Source organism: Perca fluviatilis, chromosome 11 (assembly GCF_010015445.1).
Source record: "Perca fluviatilis chromosome 11, GENO_Pfluv_1.0, whole genome shotgun sequence".
Lineage (NCBI taxonomy): Eukaryota > Metazoa > Chordata > Actinopteri > Perciformes > Percidae > Perca > Perca fluviatilis.
This window is the reverse complement of record NC_053122.1, coordinates 39304449-39329293: the sequence shown is the minus strand read 5'-3', so window position 1 is coordinate 39329293 and position 24845 is coordinate 39304449. Positions and strand designations below refer to the sequence as shown.

General features: G+C 41.4%; 1 protein-coding gene across 2 annotated transcripts in view; it reads left to right on the top strand.

Annotated features, from left to right (window-relative positions):
- The window catches only part of LOC120568116 (receptor-type tyrosine-protein phosphatase N2-like), a 315377-nt gene that overhangs the window by 44514 nt on the left and 246018 nt on the right, over window positions 1-24845 (top strand). For both annotated transcript variants that reach the window (XM_039815379.1, XM_039815378.1), the window contains exon 3: window positions 12694-12807. In XM_039815379.1, coding sequence (XP_039671313.1) covers window positions 12694-12807 — 114 coding nt within the window. The remainder of the gene's footprint in view (window positions 1-12693; window positions 12808-24845) is intronic.

Genomic DNA, 24845 nt, shown 5'->3' with positions numbered 1-24845 from the left:
CGGAGAGGGGCTGAAGATGCCGAGGTAGGGGTTGCTAGGCAACGCGCACGTTTATGCTATGCTAGGTCACGGGTTGGCTCTATACAAACTCCACGTGGTTAAGCTAGCAGCGTTAGCTCGGGAGCTACGTGGCTAGCTTGTATATGTGTGTGTGTGTGTGTGTGTGTGTGTGTGTGTGTTAAGAGGAAAAGAGAGAGAGAGAGAGAGAGAGAAAGGAGGGAAAACACGATTTATGAAACAAACGCTTAAAAACCTTGATCTCTGGGGTGATGGGACTAACCGCTCTCTTCGTTTTACTCGAGATTCTAACTTAACGTGGCGTTATAGCAGAATCTGAGGTTTGTTTAACGGTAAAGAGCGTTTATTCCCCACTACGCTCCGCGAGCGCGCAGCTGACTCCGCTGGTACAGTAATTCCTCCTCGGCGGGAGTTATCAGCTACAGTTCAACACAACTTTCAACAATATCTTGATCAGGGATATTCTTCACACAGCGGTCCGATCACACATTAATGGTAAACAAAAATAGCAATACCTTTTACTCATTAATAAACACCCTAGTTCTCAAGTCTGCCCAGAACTATAAAAGCCTCTTACTTTTTGGTGTGCAGTCCGTTAGCTTATCCGGCGGATTTCCCGGTGAACAGAACTGAGTTAACTCTCGCCAGAGATTGACGACCCGTACCGTCCAGGGCAGTGGAGCGGAAACACGGTCCAGTCGACTTGGAAGAAAAACGCGTTGTCTCTTTTTCTTTGAGACGGGGCTGATTTACCCCTTTGCAGATTTGGTGTAATACGGGCTTCGTATTCACCTGGATCCTTTGTATCACAAACGATACAAACGTCTCACTCGACCAGCGAATAATACGATGTTGATTCTCGAACAGTGCTGAACGATGTGTCTTCTTACGGTAATGAAACCACGAAGAGCCCCGGGCGATGACCGCCGTCTACTTTTTTCTCCCCTCCGCCGCCTGCTGGCAGCGAGTGGTGCGTTCAAGGAGCCGCGGCCAATCATAAATCCGGAACTCAACGAAGGTGTGAGAACGCGTTGTTGCAATTCTCAAGCCCTCCACCAGTCTGCCATTTCTCCTCATGTCTTGGAGGTAAATCCTCCATTTTGGGGAATTCTTTGTTAGGAGTGAGGGGTCACAGGCTGGTGACTTCCCTACAGGCCGCTCTTTGGCCTCAGGGAAGTTTCAGGCCTCACAGAATAGTCTTCATCAAAACTGTTAGGTTCCAACAATTACTTACCTATTCATTTTTATTCATTCATCTAACTAAATACAATTGTATATTTTTATAATTACTTGTCTCTGACCCCTGATTTTGAGAACAAATCTGTGTGCTTTAAAGGTCTTGGGCCTATCCCAAGTGGCATTGTCGGACATTTTTAGCTTCTCGAGTGTCATAGGCCACTCGTATTGCCACAATAGGTTGAGTATAACTAATATTTACTATACTGTATACAGATCAGTCTCAGGTTGAAACTTGTAGTTCTGAAAGTTAAGTTGCACAACTTAGGTAATGTTTATGGATGTTTAATGCATGCCTTAGTTTGTTGTTGTTGCATTTCATTAAAAACAATGTAATATGGCACTTAAATGCACTTAATGTTTAGTTTCTTGAGAGACGATATTTTAAGCAATGTAGGCAATACAAATGTTGCTTTTTCCAAAAATTAAACCAAACTATTGTATATTATTGCTCTTCAATTAAACAAAAGTATTTCTTATCCGATTAATCGATGGAATAATCGGTAGAATACTTGATTACTAAAATAATCGATAGCTGCAGCCCTACAACGAGCTACAAACTCATTTTCACTGCAGTAAGACCAGTGCTTAGGGACCGTCTACAAACTACAACACCTAATGGGACCGTCTACAAACTACAACACTGACACAAAAATATGTATTAATTTAATGATTAAATAAGGTAGTGTCTCCAAACTTACCTCAATTATAATTTGTCTCCTGCTAGTTGTACCACAGCACAAAAAAAGCATATTCATAATTCTGGGGATTATGTTTTGCCAAAAACATTACATTACATGTCATTTAGCCGACCCTTTCCTCCAAAGCGACTTACAATTGCTATATACTGTATGTCAGAGGTAACACGCCTCTGGAGCAACTAGGGGTGAAGTGTCTTGCTCAGGGACACATTGGTTGATGTATCGTAGTGGGAATCAAACCCAGATCTCCCACCCCAAAGGCATGGGTCATATCCACTGCGCCATCACCATCAGCATTTAATATTTTAATAATTAGATTTGTGTCTCTAAACTTACCTCACATATAATTAGTCTTCTGTTGGTTATATTACAACACTTTCTTTTCAAAAATAGGCATGCCTAATTTTGGGGAATATGTTTTGCCTAAAACATTTAATATTTTAATAATTAAATAGACATGTCTCTAAATTTACCTCACACATAATTAGTGTTCTGCTGGTTGTACTACATCACTTACTTTTCAAAAATAGGCATATGCACAATTTTGGGGAATATTTTTTTGCCATAAAAATTTAAAAAGAGTATGTCATAATTACAAAGAGGCATGTCTCCAAACTACTCCACACATAGAACCCGAATTCAAATTTTAAATGCATATGAGGGTTTTATTTACAAAGATAAAAACATGACCTGTTTTGGCTTCTGAACTGAAAATGTCCCAGGATTTTGTCTCAGTAATCTGGTCACCTTAATGTTGGGTGGAATTAGCAAGCTAGCCAACCAACAATCCAACAAGCTATATACCTTTTTCACAGCAGACATGTTGACATGTCATAGTAGGAAAAGCACAGGTGTATTCAAAACCATTAATGATGGCTGCATTCCACTTAGGAGAGGTCCTGGAATTAAACCATTACTGATGGCTGCATTCCACTTAGGAGAGACCCTGGTATTAAACCATTACTGATGGCTGCATTCCACTTAGGAGAGGCCCTGGTATTAAACCATTAATGATGGCTGCATTCCACTTAGGAGAGGTCCTGGTATTAAACCATTAATGATGGCTGCATTCCACTTAGGAGAGGCCCTGGAATTAAACCATTACTGATGGCTGCATTCCACTTAGGAGAGGTCCTGGTATTAAACCATTACTGATGGCTGCATTCCACTTAGGAGAGACCCTGGTATTAAACCATTACTGATGGCTGCATTCCACTTAGGAGAGGCCCTGGTATTAAACCATTAATGATGGCTGCATTCCACTTAGGAGAGGTCCTGGTATTGTGCATGCTGACTCACTGAAATAGCTTAATGGGACACTTGATGGAACTGAGCCATCGTTAAGGTTATCAATTTCAGCTGTGCTTTTCCTATTATGACAAGTCAAAATGTCTGCTGTGAAAAAGGTCCATTAAACAGCTACCAAACAGCTAGGCAACGTTATAATTGCTAACATCCATCCATCCATCTTCGTCCGATTATCCGGTATCGGGTCGCGGGGGTAGCAGCTCCAGCAGGGGACCCCAAACTTCCCTTTCCCGAGCCACATTAACCAGCTTCGACTGGGGGATCCCGAGGCGTTCCCAGGCCAGGTTGGAGATATAATCCCTCCACCTAGTCCTGGGTCTTCCCCGAGGCCTCCTCCCAGCTGGACGTGCCTGAAACACCTCCCTAGGGAGGCGCCCAGGGGGCATCCTTACCAGATGCCCGAACCACCTCAGCTGGCTCCTTTCGACGCGAAGGAGCAGCGGCTCTACTCCGAGCTCCTCACGGATGACTGAGCTTCTCACCCTATCTCTAAGGGAGACGCCAGCCACCCTCCTGAGGAAACCCATTTCAGCCGCTTGTACCCTGGATCTCGTTCTTTCGGTCATAACCCAGCCTTCATGACCATAGGTGAGGGTAGGAACGAAAACTGACCGGTAGATTGAGAGCTTTGCCTTCTGGCTCAGCTCTCTTTTCGTCACAACATTGCGATAAATTGAATGTAATACCGACCGCCCGGCCGACCTCCTCGACCACCTCCCGCTCCATTGTCCCCTCACTCGCGAACAAGACACCAGGGTACTTGAACTCCTTCACTTGGGGTAAGGACTCATTCCCTACCTGGAGAAGGCACTCCATCGGTTTCCTGCTGAGAACCATGGCCTCCGATTTAGAGGTGCTGATCCTCATCCCAGCTGCTTCACACTCGGCTGCGAACCGATCCAGTGAGTGCTGAAGGTCACAGGCCGATGATGCCATCAGGACCACATCATCTGCAAAAAGCAGCGATGAGATCCCCAGCCCAACGAAACGGCAACCCCTCTCCACCCCGACTACGCCTCGATATCCTGTCCATAAATACTACAAACAGGATTGGTGACAAAGCGCAGCCCTGGCGGAGGCCAACCCTCACCTGAAACGAGTCCGACTTACTGCCGAGAACCCGGACACAGCTCTCGCTTTGGTTGTACAGAGATTGGATGGCCCTGAGAAGGGACCCCCTCACCCCATACTCCCGCAGCACCTCCCACAGTATCTCCCGGGGGACCCGGTCATACGCCTTCTCCAGATCCACAAAACACATGTAGACTGGTTGGGCATACTCCCAGGCTCCCTCCAGGATCCTTGCAAGAGTAAAGATCTGGTCCGTTGTTCCACGACCAGGACGTAATCCGCATTGTTCCTCCTCAATCTGAGGTTCGACTATCGACCGAACCCTCCTTTCCAGCACCTTGGAGTAGACTTTACCAGGGAGGCTGAGAAGTGTAATACCCCTGTAATTGGCACACACCCTCTTTTTGAAAAGGGGAACCACCATCCCGGTCTGCCACTCCTTAGGCACCGTCCCAGACTTCCACACAATGTTGAAGAGGAGTGTCAACCAAGACAACCCCTCCACACCCAGAGCTTTAAGCATTTCTTTAACTACCTCAGCAACTTCCACCAGTTGACGACAATCCCCCATCATCCTCCAGCTCTGCCTCTACCATAGAAGGCGTATTAGTCGGATTTAGGAGTTCCTCAAAGTGCTCCTTCCACCGCCCTATTACCTCCACAGTTGAGGTCAACAGCGTCCCATCCTTGCTGTACACAGCTTGGATGGTTCCCCGCTTCCCCCTCCTGAGGTGGCGAACGGTTTTCCAGAAGCACCTTGGTGCCAACCGAAAGTCCTTCTCCATGTCTTCTCCGAACTTCTCCCACACCCGCTGCTTTGCCTCTTTCACGGCAGAGGCTGCAGCCCTTCGGGCCCCTCGGTACCTTGCAACTGCCTCCGGAGTCCTCTGGGATAACATATCCCGAAAAGACTCCTTCTTCAGTCGGACAGCTTCCCTGACCACCGGCACCCGACCCCAGCGGTTCCTCCCACAGGTGGTGGGCCCATGGGATGGAGAGGGAGTTGCCACGTTGCTTCTTCAGGCTGTGCCCGACCGGGCTCCGTGGCAAACCCGGCCACCAGGCGCTCACTGACGAGCCCGCCATCTGGGCCTGGCTCCAGACGGGGGCCCCGGGCTTCCTCCGGGCAGGGTAACTTCACCTCTTCCTCGTTGGCTCATAGGGTTTTTGAACCATTCTTTGTCTGGCCCCTCACCTGAGACCACTTTGCCTTGGGAGACCCTACCAGGAGCACACAGCTCCAGACAACACAGCCCTCAGGTTCATAGGGACACACAAACCTCTCCACCATGATAAGGTGATGGTTCCCGGAGAGTAATTGCTAACATAGCGGACTGAAAAAATACATAGGTTATCATCATTTTTTTGTCATGACTAGCTTATTATTGACTCAGCATCATCAGCATTACAGAAAAGAATCACTATATCAGATGTTTGAAATTAAGCCAGTCTACTTACCGGAGCAGTTCAACAACTACTGAAGTGATTCAAACTGGGACAGGCAGTGGACCAAACCACTGTGAAGCAAGGGAGGGGGGCTCAAAATGTTTCTTAACTTGCCATGTTTGCTTTTCTACCATGTTACTACATACACAATTATTTGAAGCATATGTGATTGTAATATGTCCAATACACAGCATGGTTTTTAATGATATTTGGGGGGGCAACCTTCAGATGGAATAGGTCCTGACCCCCTGACCTCCCCCATGACTTTCGACTATGGTTATTAGCATTTATGGGAGCTGTGGTCAGGATGGAGAGGTAACACTGAAGCCTTAATGTATTTGAGTACACCAGATATATTCCAGCAAATGTTCTGTATGCCTCTCTAATTAGACTAATTGCTGAGTAATGATTGATTGATCATAAGTGTGTGGTTGACGTTCCTTTCAGGAAAATTCCTGTAACTATACTCCTGTTGCAGTATAACAAAGCTACTTTGAACTCACATTCTTGTAAACAAGAATGAACGAAATATATAATTGGTCATACTTCAGACTGGAATAAAAAACAAAGACAACAAGTAGCCAAAATTCATGATATCATCAAATAAAAGGCAGCAGCCCAGCATCAGATCAGCAGAATAAGTAGCCATGTCTGAATGGTTAATCCCACAACCCCATATTCAGTCTTCCTAAATATTGTTCTTCCACATGACTAAAAGGGAAGCTGCCACATCTCTTAAAGGGGTGATAGAATGATTATATAGGGTATCTCACACTGTTCCTTATGGTCTCATAATGGGGTATGTAACATTAGTTGGGCTGAAAATGGCCTGGTTGATATTTTATTGGCCCTTATGCATCCCTGTGTTTTGGCCCTATTTGTAACAAGAGCTTTTCTTCCAAATATGGTATGCTCATGAATATTTAGATGAGCTGCGCGCTGCTTGGTTGAGCCTTATCCCCGTACACACACGTAGAGACGCATGCTGATTGGTTGAGCGAATTGCCATACACACGCATTAGAGACGCGTGCTGATTGGTTGAGCGAATCCCCAATACACACACATTAGAGACGCGACAGAATCTCATATTCCAGACACTGCAATGTTTTGTTACCAAATTCACTTCTGAGACTTTTTTATGTGAGAAATAAATTATATAAAGCTCAAATATGGGCCGTTTTACGAAAATGGATGGCTAATTGCAAATTTGGTAAAATTGTGTCAGAGTTGAGCGGCCGGTGCTGCCTGTGTTGCTGCCTCGCCGCCCGGCCTGACTTCCTCCACAGACCCCGGCCTGCTGTGAGCTGTGTATAGCCACTTAGCTATACAACATATCTAAATGTCTTATAAAGCTAACAACGGTGTCCGATTTCAAGTTAATGAATATTGGTGAAGTTTAGGTGTTTCGTTAGCTGCGACTGTCCCTTCAATCCTATCTATGTGTAGCTACAAACCACGGATAGTTAGCTTCATTTTTGGTCGTAATTCGAGTATATTTACAGTTTGAATTTCGTCACGCCACTTATACAACATCTAACTAAATATCTTATAAAGCTAACAACGGTGTCCGATTTCAAGTTAATGAATATTTGTGAACTGTAAGGGTTTCGTTAGCTGCGACTGTCCCTTCAAGCCTATGTGTACAAGATTGCGGCTAGTTAGCTAACAACGGTGTCCGATTTCAAGTTAAAGGTATTGTGGAGGATTTTCTTTTTCCGGGTGGATCATCAAGACTATTGGTCCTCCTAGTTGTCAATCATTCTGGCGCTATGTTTACGTAAAGCCGTCGTACGTGCTCGTCCCTAGGGTAGTTTTCGCTTTCTGCGCATGAATACTTTCAGGTGTATATGTGTGGTGAGCTACGAGTGTCTACGAAAGGTATGACAAGAAGAGAAAGGCCTCTGAAGAAAGAAACAAGACCGGAGTGTTTTTGGGAGAATGTTTCACACGCTGGCGTGCGCTAAAAGCACAGGTTGGGCTCTCCACTGATGCCTCAGTCGCGAAGTTTCTACTCGACAGGTAAAGTTTGGCATGCTATTTGGAGAAATCGATTTAAAATCACTGCTAGTTAAAGTTGATGTAAGCTATGATTATCGATGCTAGCCCTGGCACAAGTCACGCACCACACAGACACGGTAAACATCTCAATTTGTGAAAAAGTGCAAATCTTCTTTTGGAAAGTAGGCTTGTATGAACCATGCCGACAGCAACTTGTAAACAGTGCACTCTCGTGCACACGTTTAATAGGCGTTACGTCCCGGGAGCAGGTAGAGTGTTGCGCATGTGCATTTTTTCAAAAAGTGGAGAGGGCGGATCTTTTCTAAAATTCGGGAAAATCCTCCACTATACCTTTAATGAATATTTGTGAATTGTAAGGGTTTCGTTAGCTGCGACTGTCCCTTCAATCCTAGCTGTATGTAGCTACAAATCACGGCTAGTTAGCTTCATTTTCGGCGTAATTTGAGTATATTTACAGTTAGAATTTCGTCACGCCACATATACAACATCTAACTAAATGTTTTATAAAGCTAACAACGGTGTCCGATTTCAAGTTAATTAATTTTTGTGAATTCCAGAGGAATTCTAAGAGGAGGCTAGCTAGCTCTCATTGATAGAGCTCCATCCAGCCACAGGTTCTATCAATGAGACTCACGGACAAGCGGCGTTTATTTCCCCAATCGTTTGTTTAAATAACTCAACACATTATAATTACACACATTAAAAGATAAACTGGAACCTGTGGTAAGAGAATGCTGGCGTAACAAGCTTGCTGACCGCGCTTTCACTCACATACACCGGGCATTTAGCTAGCAGGAAGAGGGGAGTTGGAGGTCCTGGAGCTCTGTCAGAGCAGCGGCGTTTCGTAGTCCATTAGCCCAAAACGGTGACTTTGCGCGGGTATGGAGTGCTGTGGGCTGCCAGACGTGACTGAGCTCCATCTACCTCACAGCAGGCCGGGGTCTGTGAAGGAAGGCAGGCCAGGCGGCGAGGCAGCAACACAGGCAGCACCAGCCTCTGAACTCCGACACAGTCGGACAAAATTTGCTATTAGACATCAATTTTCGTTAAACGGCCCATATTTGACCTCTACATAGTTGATTTCTCGCATAACAAAGTCTCAGAAGTGAATTTAATGGTAAAATAGCAACAGATGAAATACTGTATAATTTCTGAGATCTGCACGACCTAGATTCAGAAGACTAACTGATCTCAGGTCAGTTGTGTAGCCTATGCAAATGTTGGGGCGTACTAACACAGTGACTAGAACGAAAAGAGGAGGAGCCGCAATAGTTGACGTCATCTATGGGGCTCGTTGAGATTCGCCCATTTTCAGAGGCAGTTTCAAATAGTGAGATTTGTTTTAGTTACCCACTAAACTGTCATTATTCAACTATGACAAGGTAAAATCAGTTTTGCATTCTATCACCCCTTTAATATTACCTGAGTGTATGTGCAGGGAGCTGATGGGTTATTGATCAGTAACACTGTCTACTGAGCCAGTTTTGGAACAAAATATTGCCAATCTCTGTTTCTGTTTATCGACAAAGTGATTCATTGACTAATAGTTCCAGTCTTTATTTGATCTTAATCCAGGTCAGTCTCAATTAACTATCCTATACTGCAAAAACAACTAAATGCATCTCACACCCTCTCTCTGTCCCAGTACCACTCACACACTTCCAACACACATACAGCACTTTTTGCAATTAGCAGCCTGTGCAGCTAATAATCCATGAGCATTGCTAGCACAATTAAAACCAGGAGAGCCAGAGCCAGTTCTTGACAAATATGAAGGAAAGCCTTTATTATGTACTGTATAGCCAGTCGAAGCAGCCCAGGCGCTGCCAAGCAATGCCAGATGTCACTGATCGTGTAGGAGTGCAGTCTGGGAGGGATGATGCACTTGTGCTGGTCCCCAGAGGCCGCCGATCCATTAAGATGTCTTAATCCAGTTCATTAGGCAGGACTCAGTTTGTTGCTTTTAGTCAGCGTGTCCCAACAATGCCAGACGTGCAAAACAACAAAAATAATTTTCTTTACCTTTCATCATGTTTGTAATATAACACTTAAGCATTTACTATATTGAGGCAGTTTGAGGCAATAATTAATATATTAAGCTTTACTTATTACCAAACATTCAATTACCATTGGAATTTATTGGATTATCTTTGCACTGTGAATCTGCCATAAGCATAATGATGCAACATTTAGATGAACTAATCCATCAGTTTATGCCTGAATTCTGTCCAACAATGTTGTTGAAATGAAACAGAAACAGCATTTTAAATGAATAATTAATCATTTTAAACCTTAATTAAAAAAAAAAAAAAAAAAAATCTGAGGAAGAGAGGAACCCAACTCCAAACAGAGATTCAAGTAAAAGATACAAAAGTAGTAGTACTGTTAATAAAAAACAATCTCTCTCATTGTCTGCACCTGCACACTCCCAAGACTAGCAGGGGCTTTTTGGAAGTGAAAGTAAACAAGTAAAAAACAAAACAAAAGTTCATAAAAATAATAAAATAACACCTATTTTTGAGCGGTGGTGGTCCATCTCCTCCATCCTAATACGCCCTGTGCTTCTGAGAATGGCCCCTCAAATCCTCTCTGCTCTAATCTGGACCATAAATCACAAGAAGACGTGTGGCTCTGAGTTACGGCCCTCTGGTAGTGAACTTGGATACATTGCAGAGTTTTAAGATATGCATGAGTATAATTATGAGAGATAATTCAAGATGTTCCTTCTGGGAGACAGAAATGCTGTTAAATGAGATCAGAGCTGAAGGATCTTGTTTTTCTTTTTTTCACTTTGTCACAGTTACAATTTGGGCTCCTTACAAATTGTCATTTTAGCATTAATAAGTCATCATCATTTACATTTTACTTTACTTTGAGGCATCAGATTAAATCGGTTAGGTTGAATTATGACATAAAACAGGAAGAGAATGCTGTTTTGCTGAAACTCTGCTAGAGTTATTAAAGTTGTCCTTGGTTCCTGAAGAGAAATTGTGAAAACCTCATTTGCTGACCTCATTAAAGGGTAACTACCGTTTTTTTAACCCTATGTTCCTATGTGTTTGTGTCTAAGTGACTGATGGGAACAACAATCTTTGACATTGGTCCAGTATTAAGCTGCAGTCAGCAGTCAGCGAAACAAGCTACAATGTAAGTTAATAGGACAATTTTCCAGCTTGTATTTACCTTTACAAAAGTGCTCATTTTGCCACTGACAGGCTCAGATTAATATTCTAAGTGTCTGACAACATTATGGAAAGGATCTCTACAGAGATAGACCTTTAAAACCTCTTTAAGACCTTTCTGTTTAACCAGAAACAGCTCTGAAGTCGCTAGCCCTAAACCCACTAGATATCTTGGACTGGCATTGGAAATTAGCAAAAGCTATAAATGCTGTGATGCTGTATGAGATTTGTTGCCCAGATATCTATGTCTAAGTATCTCTCCCTATTCACATAAACATGAAATGAAATGAAAAACTCGTTTAGTGTGTATAGAGCCAACATATTTTCACATGTATATCAGTAAACTATGTGTCTATTTCAACCAAAACTAGAGTTGTGATGGATGGAAAAGTGGAAAGACAAAACGGTTTTTCATAGTTTTATTTTGTTTCTGTCGACTTTGAATGAAGTGTATTTTACGATGCTAAAATTACTGTTTATTTACATGGAGTCTGGTGGCTTTAGCGAATGCAATTTCACGGATGTTTTTATGTTTAAAAAAAGGATCTTACTCTTTAACAGAAAGGTCGACCTCCTTAGAAATCCTTTCCATAATGTTGTCAGACTATTAATCTGAGTCTGTCAGCGGCAAAACAAGCACTTTTGTGAAGGCGAATACATTAACTTACATTGTAGCTTGTTTCTCTGACTGCCGACTGCAGCGATCTCACGTAATACTGGACCAATATCAAAGATTGTTGTTCCTTCAGTCACTTAGACACAAAAACAGGTTGAAAAAAAACGGTAGTTACCCTCTAAGTGGATCAGGTATCAGTCTAGCCTCACTTTGCCAGACCTTCCTCCACAGCGCTGCGGAGGAGGATCTGGCTAGTCCTGGTCATCCTTAGCTGTCTATTAAATGCAGTTTACCATTTGATTGAGACAGCCACAGTGATGCAGAGACTAGTTATAGAAAAGAGTATTGAATAACCATTTACATGTGTTGTTATGCAACATGCACACTCGCACACACACATTGATACATGGAGACACGCAGAGCAACTCGTTCTCATACCTAAATGACAAAATAAGTCCATTACCAATGACAGTTCCATTTAACATAACAGACAAAGTTTTAAACACATAGTTAATGTTGTGGAACGGAAACTACGACCTTTCTGACATTTCTGCTGTGCTTAGTGTCTGTTCTGTGTAGCTTTGCTAGTCTCTTTGATAAACCAGATCTAGCGTTAGGAACAGCAACATGTCACTGCTGGTCGGACTGACTGCTGTCATTTTCTTTAGTCTGTGGCCCAACACGTAAATTAGCTCTCCAAGCTAACGTTAGTTAGTCCAAAATAAATTGAAGCATGGAACACAATGTATCTATTTACATTTAACCAGAATCCCAATTGTTCTCTAAACCTTAGGTGCTTTTGTTGCCTAAACCTAAACTCTGCCTCTGGACATAATCCAGGCAGTGATTATGTTTTAGTTTAGTAACCCATAGTTGTATGAACATTAAAGTAAAGTCAATTGAGTCATTTGGGAAACAAACAAAAGTATCATAAAAGATTGATAATATTTAGCTTTTGTAAAATGGAAGCGGATATAAAAGCGAGTGAGATTCTCTAATCAAACTGTTGTTGTGTGTGTGTGTGTGTGTGTGTGTGTGTGTGTGTGTGTGTGTGTGTGTGTGTGTGTGTGTGTGTGTGTGTGTGTGTGCTGACAGATGGTATGTTTGGGAGGTGTCACCGTGTTCCAGTGAAGGAGGTTTACACCTACGATGTCTCCCCGTCTGTAGTGCAACGCTTCAGGACGCTGCTGGAGAAGCTCTCTAACAGAGGTATATGCACACGCACACATACACACACACACACACACACACACAAACACACACACAGACAAACAAACAAACACACACACATATGAAGTTGCTTTCAGGTTCCATATGTACCATATGTCAACATAAGAAGCACACTGAAATTTTACTCATAAAAGTTATCATTTTGTAGTGTATTTGTTGTGAAACTGTCTTCTACAAATGATGTTCATATCGTCAGGATATGTTGAAGATGACATGTAATGCAGAACAGCTTTAGATGTTGTTGTAGTTGTAAATCTTCCAAGCTTGACTGTCCTCTTGGAAAAGCCTTGGTTGTAAGAGATAGTGTATTAGTATATGAAAAGTCATATAATACAGAACTGGACAGAGTGGAATACAGAATGAATAGAGAATGAATAGAGTGAGTATCAAGACATGAATAAATGTGAAATATGGGTTTAATTTTAATTTAATTCACATTTTATAACTTGTGTGGAAATGATTAATGATCAGTTGTTTGTCCCTTTTCTGGTGTAAGAGCTGCTGTTTTTATACTACACCACTAGAGGGAGGCAAACACCTGTGGAACAGCCCATTTGGCATCTGTGAGCATTTCATGCACTTTCATCATGCAGCTTTGCTTTGAACGACAGGACAGGAAAGAAACAGCCTGGTACTCTCTTGAGCTTTTCGTGGCTGTGCCTGCTGAAGAGGGAATCATACTGTACAACACTTATTTTGGCAGGAGTTCCCCCCTTGCCTTTTTTCCAACATCTTCTTTTGAGCCTGATTTGGTTGTCGTCCCCTCTCCCCCTCTACAAAAGAAAAAAACTAAACAACAAAACTGCTCCTCAGGTTTAATTCGCCGAATCGGCACTCGGCAGGAGAGCTGGAGAAATATTCAGATTTCACAGAGAGGCGATGAGTTTGGAGGCATTTGTCAGCCGCTCGGAAGTGAAATGAATTATGCAAATTAGATGTTTGGCCCCAGCTGTCTGCAGAAGCCATTAGGGAGGACACAACTCTACAGACTGAAGCATCTGCATGATAACTCAGTTTACTCTCTCCTTATCCTTTTCTATTAAAAAATTAAAAATAAAAAAAAGTAAAAATTAATCTTTGCATTCTTTTTTGGATTAATCGATTAATAGTTAAGACTACAACATTTCCTGAAATTGGGAATAAAAGCCTTTTACAGCTTTTTAGCCTTTTTCCCCCCGACACGCTGTATCCACTTATTGTTTGAAGCGTTTTCCAGGTTAGTGGGTATGCATAGTGCTCAAAACCAACATGAAAAAATTTTGTAATGTTCCCTCAGCATGTTGTTTGGTGATAAACTGTATGTAAAATGAGTGGTGGCGTTAAATCACCTGTTTCGTGTAACGTTATCCTAAGGCAGACAAATACACCAACAATCAAGAATTAAGTCAAATTAAAAACAACCTCATGTACCATACCCCACCATCATGTTTCATGTGACGTAGTGTGAGGTACCGAGCTGGCATGCAAGAGGAGTGAAAAAGAGGGTTTAATTTCCCCTAAAATAAAGAAAACAGTTACACACCAAATATGTAGAGTTCTAGGCCCATAAACCAGGCTAAACTAAACAGAAGCTTAACTCAGGCTAAGCTTTAATTGAATAAACTAAAACGATACAGACTAAACTGACACAACAAACTGAAGACAAAGGGGAACTTATATAATGGCCGATCAGATCATTTCTTCTTCTTCTCTTCACAATTGGTACATTCTGATTGGTCACTTCCTGTATTTAAGAGCTTTGCTTTAGGTGAAGCATATTTTGTAACAACATATGAGTTTTTGCCGTCAGGGCCTTCAGATGGGGGAACCTCTTGAGAGAGTCAGGATCTTCAAGTTTTGTTCTTGTTGTCTGGGTGAATGAAAAGTTGACATATAAACAACAGGTATGTAAGATGGTAAATAAAAGTGAAAATGTTATTAATATGAGGTGCTTGACCGGTTGTTCAGACAGGAGTCTTATGCTGATGATTTATAAAGCAAAAGATCAGTTTTTGATTATGGGTGTCGAGGTCCACACTTAGTAAGTTAGACGTGGTTCAGGCTAGGGCCATGAGGTTATGTACTGGGGCATTCTGGATGACGCCGTTAGTGGAGGCAGGGGAGGCTCCACTAAGGCTGTGACATGCAAAATTGGCATTTGAACTATTTTATAAAAATAAAAGCTTTGGAACAGCTCTTCCTTCAGTCCATCTGCTAGCAGAGTGTTGGGAGTTTAGAAAGGGTTAGAGCAGGCTTAATAGAGGCAGTATTTTACATTGTGTTAAGTCATATCCAGAGGAGCTTAAACTTAATGAGAAAGAAATAGTGTCTCGGTCTGCTGGCCATCTATCCCACACTGGCTGTTGGCTGATGTGGATCCATTAAAAAGTAAATACAGAATGGAAGAGTAGGACATTTTGCATGGTGGAGCACCTTAGTAATCAATGGAACAGTTACATACATATTTATACTAATGGCTCAAGAGACCCAGAGAGTAGGCAAGTAGGATTAGTTTTCTTATGTTCCCTATGTTCATTTTTTAATTAATTTAGGCAGTGTCATAGACTGCCGGATGGATTATCAATTTTTTTGTTGGAGTTGGTAGCAATACTATGGGCTCTGTGCTGGGTGCCAGAAGTTGGAGTGGAGAAAGTTATTTGTTTTGATTCACTGTCTGCCTTGATGGTAGTAGTAGGGGGAGAATGTGGTGGGGCTAGGTCAGATTTAGTTTTTAGATTGGAGAGGCGGGGGTATAGTGTAGGTTTCTTGTGGATTCCAGTGCATGTTGGCGTTGAGGGGAATAAGGCTGCAGATAAAGCTGCTAAAGCAAGTTTAGAAAGAGACAGGGTGGAGGTGGAGGTACCTGTTGGTAGACTGGAGTGTAGCATCATCAATGAAAGACTGATCCAGTAGTGGCAGCATAAGTGGAATGAAGACACCAGAGGAAAGACACTTTATGACATTCACCCATCAATTAAACCAGGAATTACAAAGAGTTGATCAGATTAAGTTGCCAGATTAAGGCTGGGACATTGCAGGTTGACAAGTGGTCTGGTCCTGTTTGGGAAACTGGTGGGGAAACACAAGGAAGGCAAGTGTCAATACTGTGGAGTACAGGAGTCCGTCAAAACACCATCATGTATTATCCGAGATAAAGAAGAAGAAGAAATACTTTTAATAATGGTCAAGGGGAATTTACATTTTGACACTCTGTTATTACATTACACACAGGACCACATGCACAACAGGACTTTATACAATGTTCAACATAAAGAAAATTCCACACTGGATGTTAGTGAACTGCTTTTGAATATTTCCAATCATCTTTAGATGGTGTAGCACTTAACGTTAGCATCAAATTACAAAGAACTGACACGTGACTTTGATTGACACTAACAATATCACTGGCTTGGACAATCAACTTGCCCGACATACTGTTTTACTGGCCCCGGTCCATCGGGCCATTGCTTATGTCGAACCCTGTTATACATGTACTAAATTGAGAGATGTCAGAGTGAGGGGGCTTCCCATTAAAGACGACCTGAGCAATTGGGGGTTGGGACATTAAGGCCTTCATCAGGGCAAGTACACAATGAGCTGTCTCTCAAGGTTCTGACACACCCAGCCGACAGCCAAGAACTAGTGCCGACGAAGTCCGACTGTTATTGGGGGCCATCTGGGACATTATTCACAATTACCTTACACACATACGGTACAAGTGAAATGCTCTCACACACTCTAGTGAAATGCTTTCATACACTACTGAAACAATTATACGCTCACATACTATACTGAAACCTCACACACATCTAGTGAAATGCTCTCACACACTATTGAAAGGTTCTCATAGTGCTTCAGTAGTGTATATGAGATTGTTTCATTAGTGTATATGTATGGAAGAGGATTAGGGCCACATGTGAAAAATGTATTTGAGTTCGGTTTTTAAAGTCAAAACTCTGAGAATAAAGTCAGAAGAAATTCTGACTTTTTTGTCAAGGCATGAACGCTTGACTTTGGACTTCCTCACTGGTGTCTGCTTGCATTTTTGTCCATCTAGGAACTGAAGCTCATTTGCTGTTGGTCCTTCTGGATAAAAGTGCCAGCTTCAGCCCTGAAAACATCTCAGAGTGGTACTATTACTTATGGCATAAGTGATCATAATATAATCTTTTGCACAAGAAAATCTGGTAAAAAAACCTTTTGCTCTCACAAGACTGTACTATCCAGATCATTTAAACATTACTCCCAGGAAACTTTCAAGATGCTGGTTGATGATGTGGATTGGTCCCCTGTGGTAAATTGTTCATGTGTTAACATAGCATGGTGACAGTTTAAAGATAATTTTTTTTAAATCATCAATAAGGTGACCCCTCTCAGACAGATTAGAGTTAAACAGCGTTGTAGTGCATGGTTTGACGAAGTTATACATGATGCTATTAAAACCAGGGAAAAAGCACTTAAAACTTTTCATAAAACAAAAAATCATGATGATTTTATTTTATATAAGCAAGCAAGAAATAATACTCTGGATTTTATTAGAGATGCAAAATCAACTCACTATAAGAATGATATATTAAATAATAAGGATAACCCAAAAAAGTTGTGGAAGACCTTAAAAGAATTGGGGGCCACTAAGACAAATGCCAAGAATCCAGGAAACACAGGACTAAAAATTAAGGGCTCCCTTAATTTTAATAAGAGGTTGCTAATCATTTTAATATTTATTTTACTGCTATAGCAGAAAAGCTGGTTTCAAATCTTCATCCTTCATCTGGGTTATTTAACATAGATAGGGTGAAATCTTTCTATAATAAACTTGGAGCACTGCCCAATTCATTTTCCTTACGGAAGGTTGAGGTAGGGGAGATGGAAAAAAAGCTCTTACAGCTAGACTGCTCTAAGGGCCCTGGGCTAGATGGAATATCCCCTCGGTTTTTACGAGATGCTGCTGCCCACATAGCCCCTTGCATCTCCCATATTTTTAATCTGTCTGTTGAATTGGGTGTTTTTCCCAATGACCTTAAGAGGGCCAAGGTAGTTCCCCTTTTTAAAAAGGGAAACCGCCATGATCCTGGTAACTACAGACCAGTATCTATTTTGTGCACAGTCTCAAAAAAGTTTGAAAAGTTGGTTAATGAGCAATTTAATAAATACATGAATAAAAACAACTTCATGTTTAAATTCCAGTCCGGATTTAGGAAGTCACATTCCACTGAATCATGCCTATTGTATTTAACCGACACCATACGCAGGGAAGTAGATAATGGAAATCTCTGCGGAATGGTGTTATTGGATCTTCAAAAAGCATTTGATACGGTCAATCATGACAGACTGATTGCCAAACTGGAGGCTTTGGGGGCAGACAGCTCCACCTGTAGGTGGTTTAGGTCTTACCTATGAGGGAGGGAACAATTGGTGGTTTTAGGGGGAGTACCGTCTGACCCTAGTGTAGTTGAATGTGGCGTTCCACAAGGAAGTATCCTCGGGCGGTCCTTATTTTTAACATACATTAATGATATGGCAGACTCCTGTTCATGTGAACTATTTTTGTACGCTGATGACTCTGCACTTTTAATGTCTCATAAACAACAATCCACACTAGAGAGTACCCTGAGCTCAGAGCTATCTTCTGTTAACAACTGGCTGATTGACAATATGCTGTCACTACATTTTCGTAAGACAGAGGCCATCTTGTTCGGTTCAAAATACAGATTGAACAGATGCTCGGAATTTAGGGTCATTTTGAATAATGTTGTGGTCAGTGCAAAAACGTCAGTAAAATACCTGGGTTGCATCCTAGAAAACAACTTGGATGGCAGGAATATGGCCAATAAGGTTTTGAGTAAAGTCACGGGGCTCACAAAGTTTTTAGCCAGAAATTCTAAATTTTTAGAACGGTCAACAATGATCATCTTAGCTAATGCCTTAATTTTAAATCACTATGAATTTGCATGTACCTCCTGGTTTGAAGGCCTAACAAATAGACTCAAAGGGAAGCTGCAAACAGCACAGAATAAATTAATAAGAGTAATTCTGAATTTGGGCCATAGGTCTCACATAGGTAGGTCACAATTTGTTGAGCTCAACTGGCTCCATGTGGAGTCTTGTGTTACTATGTTAAAGGGGTGATAGAATGCAAAACCGATTTTACCCTGTGATAGTTGAATAACGACAGTTCGGTGGGTAAATAGGACATACATAGAAGCTCAAAATCCCACTGACACCCCTTTACTATGAAAATCTCATATTTTGAAACTGCCGCTGAAAACGGGCGAATCCCAACAAAGCTGAGTTGCTTGCGCAAGCATCTCAAAATCCGGAACCTTAAGAGAACAGTCACGCCCCAACATCAGGTAGTCTTCTGAATCTAGCTAGGTCACGCAGATCTCTGCTATTCCATTACAAAATTCACTTCTGAAACTTTTTTATGCGAGAAATCAACCATATAAAGCTCGAATATGGGCCGCTTTACGAAAAAGGATGGCTAATTGCAAATTTTCTCCGACTGTGTGTCGGAGTTTAGTGCCGGTGTTGGTGCTGCCTGGGTTGCTACATCGCCGCCCTGTCAGCGAGCTTGTTACGCCCGCAATCTTTTACCGCAGCCCGCAGGTTCCAGTTAATCTTCTAATGGGTATGTGTGTTGAGTTATTTAAACAAACAATCGGGGAAATAAACGCCTCTTGTCCGCGAGTCTCATTGATAGATCCGCGGTGAGATGGAGTCCATCAATGAGAGCTAGCTAGCCTCCTCCTAACTCTGACATTCACAAAAATACATTCAATTGATATCCGAAATCGGACAAGTGTTAGCTAAGCTTTGTAAGACCTTGAGGAACCTCTAATATTCATGCTGTGACGAAATTCAAACTGTAAATATACTTTAGTTATGCGAAAGTGAGCAAGCTGCGGTATTTCCCCATTGTAATGAATGGGACATATAGCAAGCAGCTGTTCGCTCCTACAAAAGCATGCTAGCGTTGCATAAAAATGCCTTAAAATCCGGACACAACGGTTAGCTTTACAAGACATTGGGGAATGATGTTGTATAAGTGGCGTGACGAAATTCAAACTTTAAATATAATTTAGTTATGGCGACAATGTAGCTAGCTAGCTGCGGTATTTTCCCATTGTAATGAATGGGACATATAGCAAGCAGCTGCTCGTCCTACAAAGACGCCTCGCGTTCATAAAAATGCCTTAAAATCAAATCGGACACAATGGTTAGCTTTATAAGACATTGGGGAATGTGTTGTATAAGTGGCGTGACGAAATTCAAACAGTAAATATAATTTAGTTATGGCGAAAGTGTAGCTAGCTAGCTGCGGTATTTCCCCATTGTAATAAATGGGACATATAGCAAGCAGCTGCTTGTCCTAGAAAGACTCCTCGCGTTCATAAAAATGCCTTAAAATCAAATCGGACACAACGGTTAGCTTTATAAGACATTGGGACATTCAAAACCGTAAATGTATTATTTATAGATATAGTTATGCCGGCAGCTGGCCGCGGAGCCCCATATGCAGTATCCACAAAGGGTGACTTTGCCCTGGGTATGGAGCCCAGCAGGCTGTCGCTTTCTCGTCAGACTGTGTGGAGCTCCTAAACTCCGACACGTCTTACCAAATTTGCAATTAGCCATCAATTTTTGTAAACGGCCCATATTTGAGCTTTATATAGTGGATTTCTCGCTTAAAAAAGTCTCAGAAGTGAATTTGGTAATGAAACATTGCAGTGTCTGGAATATGAGATTCTGTCGCTTCTCTAATGTATGTGTATTGGGGATTTGCTCAACCAATCAGCGCGCGACTCTAATGTCAGCGTATGGCAAGTCGCTCAACCAATCACCGCGCAGCTCATCTAAATATTCATGACCATACCATATTTGGAAGAAAAGCTCTTGTTACAAATAGGGCCTAAACACAGGGATGCATAAGGGCCCATAAAATATCAACCAGGCCATTTTCAGCCCAACCAATGTTACATACCCCATTAGGAGACCATAAGGAACAGTGTGAAATACCCTATATAATCATTCTATCACCCCTTTAAGACTGACCATGATTCAGAAAATGTTGTTTGGTAGTGTCCCAATTTTTTTGTCGTGTCTTATAACTAAGGTAAAGGACACACACAATATTAATACTCATGGCAGCATATCTGACCTGTGTCCTTATAAATTTAAGACAGTGTTAGGGAAAGGAACCTTTGCCTATATGGGGGCTGTTCAGTGGAACAAGTTAGATCGTCATATTAAAGTCATTTCCAGCCTGAACTCTTTTAAAAAGAGCATCAAGGTCTGGTTACTAGAGAGGGTTGCCGAATAGATTAAAGGGCAAGTTACTATTTTTATTTATTTAAGAAAAATGTTTTTATGTTATGTCATTGAGTATCTTGTCTTTTCCTGATGTGTGTTGAGGACCACAATGGAAATAAGTCTTGGACTTTATTGTGTTTTTATCCTCGATTGTATTTGATGTCCTTTTATCATGTGTAAGGCACTCTCTTACAATTAAATAAATCAAATCAAATCAAATCAAACATCCTGCGTCTTCGCCCCTTTTGCACTGCATTTAGTCAGCTATTTGGAAGTGGAAGCATCTCACTCTGCCCTTTTACCTCAACTGGTTTCAAACCTCCTGACCGCATTTCTGTGTTTGGTTTAGTCGTCTGTTAGAAGTGTAGAGTCATATACTGGCAGACGCTCCAACATTTACTAACCTGTTGTGTCAGATGCCGTCTGTTCACCCGCCGCTAACGCCCATTTTCTCAGCCACCGGCTGCCATTAAAGACTCAGTTTTATGGCTGTTTGGTGGCGAAAGCTGGCCTAACACACTGTGAAGCTGTTAGAGAGACTTGTGCCTGACTTTGTGGCAGTTGAGGTCGTAATTCATCTGAAATGTTCTGTAATGAGTGGAACTAACTAAATTAGCTCAGAAGGGTGGATGCAATTGTGTCAGACAATGTGTTATTGTTCGCGGACCATCAACAGTAATGTCGGCAGTGGTAGTGTCTTGTTCAAGAGGACTCAGGAGAATTCTATCAAACCCCAACACTAATAGAGACTGACACTGACATTGTGCAGTGGAGACTGAAGAGATTTGAGTTGGATGGGAAAAGATATTAACCATTTCTTAACTTATTTTATTAGTTCTTGGGGCATGTTATGCGTTTTATTATGCAGAATTATCAGCTGAATCTAATATCTCTTTATTTCTTAATACAAATTTAAAAATAAGTTGCATGACCCGGAAAGGAGGAAGAGCCTTGTAAACATTGGTGGGCATTTCAACGCTGCAGAAACCTTTGTGATTTCAAAGGAATGAAAACTGATCAGAACTGGGCTCTCGTTCTGATGGATCAGTGACTAACATAATGTTATCTTTGCTGTTTTCAACAGGTCTGTTTAACCCCGGCTCCCAACTGGTTGGCTTTGAGCTCAATGCATGCCTTTGTCACATTGCTAACAGTAGTTATGTTTAATTTAACCCTCATGCCCTCTTCGGGCATTTTGTGATCATTTTTGCTGTTACTGCTTATGGCATGACATTTTGTGGGAACCTTTCTTTTTAGTCAAAATTTTTAAATCCAGTGTTTTTTACTCTTTCATGTTTTTTATACTTAAATGATTCATTTTGTACCCTTTCGACACCTTCGTGGCAAAAATGTCCACGCACACAAAAACTGCTATTAAATCATCATATATCAATAATTTTTTCTGCTTTTTTTCATAAATCACTTAAACAACTTCTAACTTAATCAAAACCACCAAACATTCAATCATTTTCAGGATTTTAACCCTTTAAATGCCAGTTTATTTATTTGAAGTATGTCATTTATAAAAAAAAAAACACAAAAAATGATTTTTTTCCCATATAATGAATAATATTTAGATGGGGCTTTGGTGGTGATTAGAGGCTTGGATATGTCAAAGATAAGCAACAAAACTGATTTGATTTCATTGGTATTTTTTATGTAGTTCCATTTTGAACAAAAGTGGTCATATTTGACATTTTTACAGTATTTCACCAGATTGAACCATTTTGCCCTTGTAGGCCGATGCATGAAATCATTGTATTTTTTCCAGTTATATTATGGAGCTGTGTCTGTCTGTGTGTGTATGTGTGTATGTGTGTGTGTGTGTGTGTGTGTGTGTGTGTATGTGTATGTATGTATGTATGTGTGTGTGTGTGTGTGTGTGTGTGTGTGTGTGTGTGTGTGTGTGTGTGTGTGTGTGAGAGAGAGTTTGTGTAAATCTGTAAACAAACGACGATAATTTTAGGGGTGAAAAAATGCGCACCTTACTTTTGCCAGTTACATTATGGAGCCGTGTGTGTGTGTGTGTGTGTGTGTGTGTGTGTGTGTGTGTGTGTGTGTGTGTGTGTGTGTGTGCGTGCGTGCATGCATGTCTGTGTGTGAGAGAGAGTTTGTATAAATCTGTAAACAAACAGTGATAATTTTAGGGTTGAAAAAAGCGCACCTTTTGCCAGTTATATTATAGAGCTGTGTGTGTGTGTGCGCGTGCGTGCATGCATGCGTGTCTGTGTGTGAGAGAGAGTTTGTGTAAATCTGTAAACAAACGATGATAAATTTAGGGTTGAAAAAAGCACACCTTACTTTTGCCAGTTATATTATAGAGCCGTGTGTGTGTGTGTGTGTGTGTGTGTGTGTGTGTCTGTGTGTCTGTGTGTGTGTGTGTGCGTGCATGCGTGTCTGTGTATGAGAGAGAGTTTGTGTAAATCTGGGTGAAAAAGGGCTTCTTTTGAAGGATGCATTTCATGTGTCTTTGAAGACGTGCTTGAATAAAAACATTGTCTCCTGCATTTGTTGTAAACAAAAACACCTGGCTCTAGCCCTCATGCCCTCTTCGGTCATTTTTGTACATTTTTCTCAAGTTTTTTTTTTCATTTTGTGATCATTTTTGCTGTGTTACTTCTTATGGCATGAAATTTTGTAGGAATCCTTCTTTTCAGTCAAATTTTTTAAATCCAGTGTTTTTTACTCTTAGTTTTTTTATACTTAAATGATTCATTTTGTACCCTCTGGACACCTCCGAGGCCAAAATGTCCACCGCACACAAAAACTGTTATTAAATCATCATATATCAATATTTTTTTCTGCTTTTTTCATGAATCACTTAAACAACTTCTTACCTAATCAAAACCACCAAACATTCAATCATTTTCAGGATTTTAACCCTTTAAATGCCAGTTTATGTATTTGAAGTATGTCATTTTGTATAAAAAAAACACAAAAATGATTTTTTCCCATATAATGAATAATATGTAGATGGGGCTTTGGTGGTGATTAGAGGCTTGGATATGTCAAAGATAAGCAACAAAACTGATTTGATTGCATTAGTATTTTTTATGTAATTCCAGATACTCCCTCTGGACACCTTCGAGGCAAAAATGGCCCCATTGACTTCCATTATAACCACATGTTTTGATCTCACTGCCTTTACAGTATAAAACCATGCATTCTGTAATGTTAGCATTTCATTTGGAAGAAAACTAGTCATATTTGACATTTTTACAGTATTTCACCAGATTCAACCATTTTGCCCTTGTAGGCCGATGCATGAAATTATAGTTATATTATGGAGCTGTGTGTGTGTGTGTGTGTGTGTGTGTGTGTGTGGTGTGTGCCCGCGTGCCTGCGTGTGTGTGTGTGTGTGTATGTGTGTGTGTGTGTATATGTGTGTGTGTATGTGTGTCTGTGTGTGTGTGTGTGTGTGTATATATGTATATTTGTGTGTGTCTGTGGGTGGGTGGGTGTGTGTGTGTGGGTTGGGTGTGTGTGTGTGTGTGTGTGTGTGTGCGTGTATGTATGCGTGTGTGTGTATGTATGCGTATGTGTGTGTGTGTGTGTGTGCATGCATGTATGCATGTCTGTGTGTGAGAGAGAGTTTGTGTAAATCTGTAAACAAACAATGATAATTTTAGTGGTGAAAAAAGCGCACCTTACTTTAGCCAGTTATATTATGGAGCCGTGTGTGTGTGTGTGTGTGTGTGTGTGTGTGTGTGTGTGTGTGTGTGTGT